At 37.9% G+C, this 12,019-nt stretch overlaps 1 protein-coding gene across 1 annotated transcript; it reads left to right on the top strand.

Annotated features, from left to right (window-relative positions):
• Positions 1–521: 521 nt before the first annotated feature.
• On the top strand, positions 522–11,522 carry LOC137400262 (WSCD family member AAEL009094-like). Its single transcript, XM_068086589.1, has 7 exons — positions 522–600; positions 1,673–1,795; positions 2,713–2,844; positions 4,266–4,428; positions 8,807–8,937; positions 9,590–9,813; positions 10,979–11,522. The coding sequence occupies exons 1-7, from the start codon at positions 585–587 to the stop codon at positions 11,153–11,155; spliced, it is 966 nt and encodes a 321-aa protein (XP_067942690.1). The 5' UTR covers positions 522–584; the 3' UTR covers positions 11,156–11,522.
• Positions 11,523–12,019: the final 497 nt, after the last annotated feature.

Consider the following 12,019-nt stretch of genomic DNA (forward strand, 5'->3'; position numbering starts at 1 on the left):
ATACAAGTCTTATTTTTCTTGCTAGCAGTAGTTAACTATAGTTAACTAGTTAACTACTGCTAGTTAACTAGTTGCTGCTAGCAAGTTAACTAATTAACTTGCTAGCAGTAGTTAACTAGTTAACTATTGCTAGCAATAGCAGTTCATGGTTCAGCAGTTAAGTATATCATAAAATTCTCAAACAATGGTCAATTGTTTGCCAGTCAATGCTCCCCTTTTATGACTTCAATAGCAGTAATAGAATATGGGTAGAGAGTTTCAGCATTCTGCTCATTGTTTACAAGCTGTAGAATAGCATTCAACTGTCCAATCATTTGTGCTTTTAAAATGGCTCAATACCATATTGATTAGCATCAGAAACTGCCAATATGATCATCTAAAAGTAATTATCGCTACTAGAAAAAGACTGAGTCGCTCACCAAATGCATTCGGAGCCCAGCCATTTAAAAGGATTTATAATGAGCACCTGCATGACCTGTCTTCAGATCTGACAGACCATGCGTGTTACTTCTCTATGCACAGGAAGGAGATGTCTTCTGTTCTTTACTCTCATCTATATTCTGTTTGTCGTGCGTCTGCAGAGGATGGTGACAGTGATAGGTTAGTGCTTAGTACATGCTACAGCTAGAGCAGTTGCTCAACAACTTTCTACTGCAACTTTCCCATACAACTAAAGATTTAAATTAAAGGTCTGTAGAAATTACATCTTACTAAGTTTTTCATGAATGTGCTATAATTCGTCAAGTATGTAGAGCTTCTACCAGTACCCGTAGCCTAGTAGTCTAGAACTGGTGACCTACAATCAACAGGTTGAGGCCCAGTTACCAATAAAGACTACTGGTGGTGACAGGAATGACATCCAACCTTAAATTGTACTCTGCGACTGAGTATAGCTCAGCTGGGCATAGTCTAGCGGCCAAGAAACCAAAGGTTTTTTGGCTCAGACATGTCCAGTTCACTCTAAACATGCGCAGTCTCTGTTTGCAGTAAGCTAAGCAGATGTCATACTTGATCCTTGTGGGATTGCTCAAACATCGGTTCACATGTCTTATAGTCCATATTGGTAATTATGACCAGTACATATGATATTTTATATGCATAGATAGTATGTTAATAGCTTCTCTCTATAAAACGATAGAGTTCTCTTAGCTAGAACTGTTGTTGCTCTTGCCTAAACTTGTGCTTTTTTTCGGTAGGTTAACTTGTCACATTGAGTAAGATATTGTAAATTTGCCTGTCATTCTTTGTAAGCATTCGGGCATTTCCTTCAGTGTTGTACTAAGGGCTACTGTATTAAATAAATGTGAGCCTCTTGTTATTAAAGCTATGTTATTAAAAAAACTTTTCTCTGTCGCCTTCACGCTCCTCTGCTTATAGTGCTACATGTAACTTTTTAAAGTGGTTGTCTAATCTTAAACGGGTTAACACAGTTTTTCAGTCCACTAGCCATATTGTTAGTATTGTCATTGAAATTAAGGATTTTAGTATTGTTATTAAGGTTCAATAAAATTCAATTGTTATTAAAATTGTTTTAACCAAACAACAACTGTTGAGTTGTACATTGAACCAATCAGTAACTGATAGTCATATATTGAACTAATCAGCAACTGTACAGTTGTATATTGAACCATTCAGCTTCTGTAGATTTCTATATCACATGCTTGGGATTTAGAGTCAACATTGGAGAGGCGAGAAGCGGGAGGAAGAGAAAGAAGGATAGCACTGAAAAGCAAAGTGAGTCATAGCTTCCAAAATGCTACTACAGCCAAGGCCGCTAAAGATGATGGAAAACTAGGTAACTTATATAGTCCACTACTGGTAGCACGGTCTCACAGTGGTAAGAGCTGCACTGTTGGTCAAGGTCATTGGTTCACAAGATATCGAAGAGCAGTACAGTATTCTCTTTTCAAATAGTTGGATAACACTGTGGACAAAAGCTGTCTGATTTCGCAGCAATGGATATCACAAGTCATGGAATGTAACTTGCGTAACCTTGATGCAATTGTACCAAAGCTTCTGTGTGACCGGTGGTGCAGCGGTCTCTCTCACAGATCTAGGTTCTATAAATAGATATCAGCAGAGATATCTGAGACATAAATGAAGTCTATTAACAGCCCAGAATATGCCTTAAAATCTCATAGCATCGATAGCCGCAAGTTATTTGAGCCCAAATTGCCGCAGAGCTTTCGATAATAGCTCATTTTTACCATTGACTTTCTTCTCCTTATGTACGATGAGACTCTCTGCCATAACAGATGAATGAATACAGCTAAACCTCTATATTGGGAGTTTATGTAGTTGGAGGCGTGCTTCTTGTAAAATATATCATCTGTTGACGCAGCTGTTCCACATGAACAGAAAAGTGTTTGATCAGCAATTGTTAGTTTGGTGGAGAGGGATAAAGATTCGGGATAAGATTCGCTTATTCTAACTTCAACTAGCTGAAGTTTAAACTAAATTATCTTAATATATATTATATATGATATACTAATAATATAATAATATATTATATATAATATAATATCATAGCTTTTACCATTTTCACATTAATTTAGGACATACATGCATCTTTTTTAAATGTTCATTCGCGTCTTTGCTTTGTCTTACGAAACTGATGCTTCTTAAATGATATAAGCAACATTAGTTTACTATTTCTGTTCTGAGTAAAACAATATTAGGAACACTTAAATACTAATTCTAATTATTATTTAGGTGAAGAGTTATCATGCGATGATTTAGAGGAGCCAACTTTCTTTCCTCCAAATGTCCATCCACTAACAGCCCTGACAAGCTTCCCTGGCTCTGGCAATACTTGGACGAGACTTATCATCACATCAGCAACAGGTGTCCATATTCTACATCCAATCTTGTTGTGCTTGTGGAGATGCTGCTGAAGCCCCATTTGTGCAAAAGATTTTCTAGCATCAACTTTTGCTGAGCTCCTTTTAAAGGAGTCGGCATAAAACCCTGCCCTACTCGGCAAACTTCTACTCTTACAAAGAGGTGGAGCTACAGTAAACAAAGAACCAAATTTTGCAGTTAAATCTCTGTAACAAATCTTAATCCAATATAAACTGATGAATAGCAAAACCAAATTGGTAGCGTAGTAACACCAATAAACAAGGCGTATGTAATCTCAAAAAACAATCCAAAGGTTTCATTGGTGCATTGGCAGATTGCTAGCAATTACTGCCACGGTTAAAAGACTCTCCCCTCTTCTCACTCCTTAGCTGTTCGTATAGGTGACACTACTAACCCCTAACTTGACTCACTCTCTAGCTGTCAATGTAGGTGGCACTACTACCCCTCACATGACTCACACTTTAGCTGTCTATGTAGGTGACACTACTAACCCCTAACTTGACTCACTCTCTAGCAGTGAATGTAGGTGGCACTATACCCCTCACTTGAATCACTCTCTAGCTGTCTGTGTAGGTGACATTACTAACCCCTCACTTGACTCACTCTTTAGCTGTCTATGTAGGTGACACTACTACCCCTCACTTGACATACTCTCTAGCTGTTTATGTAGGTGACACTACTAACCCTCACTTGACATACTCTCTAGCTGTTTATGTAGGTGACACTACTAACCCCTCACTTGACATACTCTCTAGCTGTTTATGTAGGTGACACTACTAACCCTCATTTGACATACTCTCTAGTTGTCTATGTAGGTGACACTACTAACCCCTCACTTGACATACTCTCTAGCTGTTTATGTAGGTGACACTACTAACCCTCACTTGACATACTCTCTAGCTGTCTATGTAGGTGACACTACTAACCCCTCACTTGACATACTCTCTAGCTGTTTATGTAGGTGACACTACTAACCCTCACTTGACATACTCTCTAGCTGTCTGTGTAGGTGGCACTACTAACCCTCATTTGACATACTCTCTAGGTGTCTATGTAGGTGACACTACTGACCCCTCACTTGAGATATTCTCTAGCTGTCTATGTAGGTGACATTAATTTAGTGTTTGCAGGAGAAGTTGGATCTGGTATTATACAATAGCTAACAAATATCCATGTTTACCCACCATAGAAGTTATAACCTTTTAGCTTACTTAAACATCATGTGTCTTAGTATTACTTTACGAAGGTAGAAATATGACGAAGCGTTCAGTGTTTGTTACTAGTATATGTGGTATGACTTTTAGCCCAAGTGAAGGCACCTTTCGTGATTTGAATGCATTAGCAGTGTTATTTCTTCTGTTTGCCAATCTGCTGGCTATCAGTACAATATTGATTTTGAGCAGGCATAATCACCGGTGATGTCTACAAGGATGGCTCTTTCCGGGCAGTAAAAGAATTCAGTTTTCGGCATGATGATACAGCAGTTGCCATCAAGACACACCACCCGTTTCTAGATGACAACAATGGGCCTGATCCACTCGCACCCGCGCGCAGATACTGGGAAAGGTGAGACAACAGCTAAGAGCTTACTAACTTTCAGCAATGATATACAGCCCCTGGCTGGCCCTGGGGGGCTGTGTATCATTGCTTTCAGGAAGGTTTAGCATAACCGTGAATCATATCATATGCGAGAGTTAGACTCTGCTCCAGTTACACTGATTTTTGTGAAGGCTAAGACAATTTTTAGGGTGCAGCTCCTTGAGTCATTTACTAGAGCTGTTGAAAATTGAGATAAAATGTAATAGCTGCGTGACCTATTGAGAATTGAGATGATAGCTGATCTTGCCGAATGCCGAATTTGTTACTATACTGTTTATTGTGTTTTAAACCATAATTTTGAACAGTTTTGACCTTGCTAAATGATAGAGTTAGTGTTGAACTGTAATTCGGAAAACCGAGAAATCTGCAATATACAGGCAAGGCAAGACTTGATGAAATTGTTACCACTACTACCCTGGCAGTCTAGTGTACCATGAGAGATCATCAGGTGTAATAACTATGTTCGCAATTATTCCACAATGTAACAAGATGGCTGTTATTATTAATACTAGTACCCAGGTAGTCTAGTGTACCATGAGAGATCGTCAGGTGTAATAACTATGTGCACAATTATTCCACTATGTAACAAGATGGCTGTTATTATTAATACTAGTACCCAGGTAGTCTAGTGCACCATGAGAGATCGTCAGGTGTAATAAATATGTTCACAATTATTCCACTATGTAACAAAATGGCTGTTATTATTAATACTAGTACCCTGGTAGTCTAGTGTGCTGTGAAAGATCATCATGTGTAATAACTATGTTCACAATTATTCCACATTGTAACAAGATGGTTGTTATTATTAATACTAGTACCCAGGTAGTCTAGTGTACCATGAGAGATCGTCAGGTGTAATAACTATGTGCACAATTATTCCACAATGTAACAAGATGGTTGTTATTATTAATACTAGTACCCTGGTAGTCTAGTGCGCTGTGAGAGATCGTCAGGTGTAATAAATATGTTCACAATTATTCCACTATGTAACAAAATGGCTGTTATTATTAATACTAGTACCCTGGTAGTCTAGTGTGCTGTGAAAGATCATCAGGTGTAATAACTATGTGCACAATTATTCCACTATGTAACAAGATGGTTGTTATTATTAATACTAGTACCCTGGTAGTCTAGTGTACTATGAGAGATCGTCAGGTGTAATAAATATGTTCACAATTATTCTACTATGTAACAAGATGGCTGTTATTATTAATACTAGTACCCTGGTAGTCTAGTGTACTGTGAGAGATCATCAGGTGTAATAATTATACGTACATTTATACTGGTAATCCAGTGGTTAGTCAATTCACGCAGCAATTACAGCGTTAGTCTAAAATACTGAGCGTTGTGAGTTCAACTCCTAAGCAATGCAATCTTTTTTCTCAACATCCCACCATAGTTTTAGACAGATATTCCTTACATCTGTCTAAAGGTCGAACACAGTTCTTGCTACAGTAAAGACTAGTGTTTGTGCAGAGAGACAAGTAAAATCTCTACACAATGCACTCTGGGGTTACGATGTTCCTCTTATGAGGTTTTTTGTCTGACGATGTGGAACACGATGTCCCCCTCTGCTATTTGATACTTTTTCCGTTATACGATATCAACAAATATTATCTCAAAATTCAATTTTGGCAGTCGGTGAGCTCAATACGTCGGAATAATGAAGATGCCGATATGTTATTCACTGACTTCCCTCTCCACTACGCATGAAAGAGATATAATGCTCGCTCTCTCTCTCCCTCTCTCTCCCTCTCTCCCTCTCTCTCCCTCTCTCTCCCTCTCTCTCCATCTCTCTCCCTCCCTCTCTCCCTCTCTCTCCCTCTCCCTCCCTCTCTCTCCCTCTCTCTCTCCCCCTCTCTCTCCCTCTCTCCCCCTCTCTCTCCCTCTCTCTCCTCCTCTCTCCCTCCCTCTCTCCCTCTCCCTCCCTCTCTCTCCCTCTCTCCATCTCTCTCCCTCTCTCTCTCTCCCCCCCCCTCTCTCCCCCATTCTCTCTCTCCCTCTCTCTCCCTCTCTCTCCCCCTCTCTCTCCCTCTCTCTCCCTCTCTCTCTCCCCCTCTCTCCATCTCTCTCCCTCCCTCTCTCTCTCCCTCTCTCTCAGTTCAGCATTCTTTGTATGCATATTAGTGAAAAGTAAGCGAAAGTGAATACATATGCACCCGCTCAAGTCATGTCATTCTAAAGAGAAATAGAATTTTATTTTTCTTTTAATGATCATTAGATGAGCAAGCATGCGAGAGGCCACTTTCGAGAACAGCATCCTTCGAATTTTCTTTTCGAATTTGGTTGAAAAAAATGTTAATGAGGTCAGCTAAAAGTTATAGTGAAAACGAAACCAGAAACAGATAGGTGATAAAATTTTAGTTGATGGCAAAATTAAAGTTTATTAAAATACATACTACAATTTAGCTTTAGGCGTGTATTTAGTAAATTACATTTATTCAAGTTGAATTCAATGTTTATGTTATACGAGTTCGTACGTCTGTCTCGAAGGTAAGAACTCCCCACGGTATGCACTGCTCATAGTACATTGTAATGTCACATTTCATTGCATTTTATTTTATTAATTTCATAGCCACTAAACATACTAAAGATTTGTAGGTAACTATAGTTGCTAAGGTAAACATACTATTTTGAAACTAATTTTTCATATGTACAGTATGTATATAAAATTTCGATGTTTTTTCCGAGGGGTCTTTGCACTAGATAATAACTATGGGTTTTTACACCCCTTTATACGACATTTTCGCCTTATGATGCCAACACCTGAACGAACTAATGTTATATAGGCGAGGTTCGACTGTATATCAAGTTAATTTATTCTGCATTATTTTTTGTATGTGAAGACTGGATGGTGGATCTAATATTGTTGTTTATAAATAGTATTTTGGAATAGTTGCATAGCTCAAGCCTGCATCATGACCCATAGAGGCGTATATTTCTGCAATTGCTCACCTGGCTGTTGTAAGCTCGCCTGAGTTTGTGAGTGACCTTCAGTTGTTAAATGTTGGCTTATACATACAGCCAGCTTTTAACAAATATTCCTATAGGAATACAATGTAATTGATTTTATTTGTTTCATTTTGAAACCTGTGAGGACTCATTGTATAAAAGTGTACAGTTACATGTATTGATGTGATGAAGAAGCGCCTCCGTCATTGGATACACTTCCTTATATCCTCCCCATACTGCCTTATACTACCTTATCTACGAGCTTTACCCACTAGCTTTATCCAGCTTTATTTACTCACCGAAATTAGCAAGACCACCTGTACTGCCTTGAGCTCAGACACCAATATAGCCTGAGCCTAACAATTCCCATAATACAACAGACTCTTTAATAAATATTGTAGCTAATCACACAAAAGGTACTAGAGTAAATAACATTATATAAAAATTATGCTATTTGATAAAATAATGCTTTATAACAAATACAATTTTATCTTCCGGCTATCTTAGAGATGCCGGAAAATGCCGGAAGGGCAGAGAAAGCTCCTCAAAAGGCATGTTTGAAAGTAGATGTGATGGTAGAGATCTGCTACCTAACTTCCCTTTGCTTAGACTAGGTAAGGTTAAAACTAACTTGCTTCCTATATTTTTCATAATTTTGTATTTTGCGATAATTTGATCAGCTGATTCATGCACCATCTACCAATGGGTTGCAAAAGAACATCTGTTTTCAAAGAATTTAAACGTTTGGTTTGTTTCTTAAACATTTCAAAAAAGTTATTAAAAAATTACAAATAAAAAAATTACAAGTCGTACAAAATAGCAACAACAATTACAAGTCAGGAAGATGGTCAATTTTAAAAATTTCATCTCAAAATTTTCCAAGTTGAAAAATTTTGAATCATTAAATCCAATTACACGTGACAAGAAATTCAAAATATAAAAATTTCAAGTTATCAGAATTTCAAGTCAACAAAAACTAAAATCTACAAATTAAATAAAACTGCTGACTCTGCCAGAGGTCATGGGGTGAGTATAAGAAAAGAAATTACTGGTCAGAAGGATCTTCAGTGTGCACAACTTTCCAACCTCCCTACTAACATATAAATCATCTATGGTATAGTATAGTCTGTTTAAATAAACCATTTAGCCTTTGTGACATGGGTTTGAGTATTTAGCCTTTGTGGATTTAACCTTTATGACACGAGATTAGCTCTCCCAATCGCTTTCATATTCAGTTGTGTCACAAGATTCATCCGTCTCACCATTCATTTCTCTTATGCTAGCAATGGCCAGATGAAAAGTGTGTGTTTTATTGTTATATCTACATGTACTATATATGTACATGTATATGTGTACCTAACAACCTAAACTGTCTGTTTGACTTTCATTGCAGAGCAATCATACTTGTCCGCCATCCCTTAGATGCTACCATCGCTGTCTTCAATTTTGGGCAATCAAAAGCTTCTCACACTAGAAAGGCAGACATCAAGCTGTTTATTGATTCTGATGGCAAGGCAACTGCAAGTAGGTCAAACCTAGTTACCTTTGTTTATACATGAGTTAGTAACTAGGGAGTTAACTTCATCTTTAGCAATGTTTATATACAAGTTAGTAACTAGAGAGTTAACTTCATGCTGAGCTATGTTTGTATACAAGTTAGTAAATAGAGAGTTAACTTCATGCTTAGCTATGTTTGTATACAAGTTAGTAAATAGAGAGTTAACTTCATGTTTAGCTATGTTTATATACAAGTTAGTAAATAGAGAGTTAACTTCATGTTAAGCTATGTTTATATACAAGTTAGTAACTAGGGAGTTAACTTCATGCTTAGCTATGTTTATATACAAGTTAGTAACTAGGGAGTTAACTTCATGCTTAGCAATGTTTATATACGAGTTAGTAACTAGGGAGTTAACTTCATGCTTAGCTATGTTTGTATACAAGTTAGTAACTAAGGAGTTAACTTCTTGTTTAGCTATGTTTATATACAAGTTAGTAACTAGGGAGTTATCTTCATGTTTAGCTATGTTTATATACAAGTTAGTAACTAGGAGTTAACTTCATGCTTAGCTATGTTTATACAAGTTAATAACTAGGGAGTTATCTTCATGTTTAGCTATGTGTCTACACAAGTTAGTAACTAGGGACTTTTCAAATATATATTGCCCCATTTTAGAATGGAACAAGTATGCCCATGACCAGATACGCAATTGGGCTCGTTGCCTGCGTTACTGGATCAATACATTCAAAGGACCAAAACTCATCATCTTCTACGAGAATCTTTTATCAAATATGCAAGAAACGCTAATAGACATCCATCTTTTCCTCGGACTTGAGGTAAACCAAAAAAGACTGCATTGCACCGTTGAATCAAACAAGCACCAAAGATTCCACAGGAGAGTGAGTTCAACATTTACCATGCTTGGATATTTGGAAACAGATGCGCCTTTTATATCAGAATCTTAATAGAAATTTATCAGGTTTCTTTGAACAAAGCACTTGAGCTCAGTTCAGTTGGCCTTTGAACCTCAACAATATACTGATTGATGATTGGCCTAGATAAATCTGTGTGCTCTTATTGCAGCAATGGTAAAATCTCTGGATTCAGCCATCCAGACAGGTTGTTGGGGTAGTAAAGGATGCCTGTAGGACTCTTTTACTACCCCCATACCTGAACTCCGAGAAACAACTCAGTATATTTGAGTATCAGAAATGTGTAATTGTTTTACTTGCTGTGTGTATGCACATGCAGACACGAGTAGGCGCTAGTGAGCTCTGCCATCAGCATGTCTTTGCTGGCCTTCAGGAGTACCGACAGGGCGGCGTAAGCCTCGCCCTCTTCCGACTCAGCATCGGGGTGGGCACTGAGTCGAGCTGGGCTGAGCTGAATCAGTGGCCCGGTCATAGGGCCGGCTAGCTACCACCGCAGAACAAAACATTTTTCTGGCCGTTTTCTCAAATGAAAATCAGCATATTGATTTCCAAAAGCTACTCAGCTATGAGCACAACCACTGAATTACCATCAGTTCCAAAAGCAGCAAGTAGAGTGGATGATGGATCCTCACCAGATGCTGGTAGATTGCATCTAGAAACAACATTCACAATCCTATTGCTGCTGCCACATCTACCAATCACCGCAGGGATTAGGGGTGCAAGCAGCGGCTATGCATGGATTCGACGTATAAGACGGCCATGTCTACATCCATGATCTTGACCGTCTCCTCTGTAACCCAATGGCAAGGAGGGCGAACTAATGAAGAAGTTGGCTGCGGTGAATCGCCATTGGTTCAATCTGAACTTATCTGGCTTGTGAGATAAGTGTGTGCGTAACTATTGTTAGTTGAATTAAATGTATGCAATTGGCTTCAACAAACACAGATGAAAAGGTCACAAGGTCAAATATGCACAAAATTTGTGTTTCAGTTCGAATATCAAGTTATGAACCTGTTATTCTTCTCCTGATTTTCCAAAACTGATCATAGGTAGTGCTGCCTCTGCACTGACTTATTACGCTGACTTATTACGCTGACTCTCTCTGCGAATGATGGACAATGTTGTGTTGCAGGATCATCATGATAAAAGACTGTTGTACGATGCAAGCATGCTAGAGGAAGCGGAGAAGGCTCTAGAAGATATACAAAATCTCATATCCGCTAACTACACACACATACGACCGGGCTTCAGGCTTCCTCCTAATTATGCACCAAGTCTAATCAAACGTGACTTCTCAATCGCACCTTAGACATGTTTCTATTGATCCACAAACATCATACAACCTGTTTTCATCAAGTATTTCTTTTGTTGATTTTATAAACACCAGTTTAAGCCCTCAGCTCAGGCAATCATGTAGTTCGCGATTAAAACTTTACAAACTGCTGGTTTATAGAAACATTGAGAAACATTCAATGCTGTTCATTTCTAGTTCAATATATACTTTTCATTAATATATTTATGTGTACATAAGACTTAGAAACATTCCTTGCAGATGCCACATTACATAATTGATTATTTTTGTTTATTTGAATTTCATTATACATTGCACATTGTACAAAGTGTTCATTATCAGAATAGTGATGACTAGCTATGGTAGAATACTATGTAGTACATAAGATGAACAACGGGTTATATATTTGTCTATCTAATATGAATGTTTTTGTTATTTTTAATATATTGTTTGACAGTGAACTACAGTTAACGCTGTCTCAGAGAAATCTCTTGAAAAATCTGAAGAAAAAGTATTAATCTTCGTATATCCCTATTTGAGAGTGTGACTCTTGGAAATTGTTTAAGGGGAGTTCTGCTACAGCAAAACCTCGACTTATGATTACTTTGACACACAGAATTTTCAGCATACCACCTGTTACATAGTACATCCTACATACTGCACAGTACATAGTACATCCTACATACTGCACAGTACATACTACATGTACATAGTAAATCCTACATACTGCACAGTACATAGCAAGACCTACACACTGCACAGTACATAGTAAATCCTACATACTGCACAGTACATACTACATAGTATATCCTACATACTGCACAGTACATCCTACATAGTACATACTGCACAGTACATACTACATAGTAAATCCTACATACT

This window comes from Watersipora subatra, chromosome 7, assembly GCF_963576615.1.
Source record: "Watersipora subatra chromosome 7, tzWatSuba1.1, whole genome shotgun sequence".
In the NCBI taxonomy this organism is placed as follows: domain Eukaryota; kingdom Metazoa; phylum Bryozoa; class Gymnolaemata; order Cheilostomatida; family Watersiporidae; genus Watersipora; species Watersipora subatra.

What these genes read in the sequence shown, in the direction of transcription:
- LOC137400262 (XM_068086589.1), top strand. An exon ending in TAAAGATGATGGAAAACTAG is followed by an intron (nt 1,796 to 2,712) that starts GTAACTTATATA and finishes ATTATTATTTAG; the next exon opens with GTGAAGAGTTATCATGCGAT. An exon ending in TGATGGCAAGGCAACTGCAA is followed by an intron (nt 8,938 to 9,589) that starts GTAGGTCAAACC and finishes GCCCCATTTTAG; the next exon opens with AATGGAACAAGTATGCCCAT.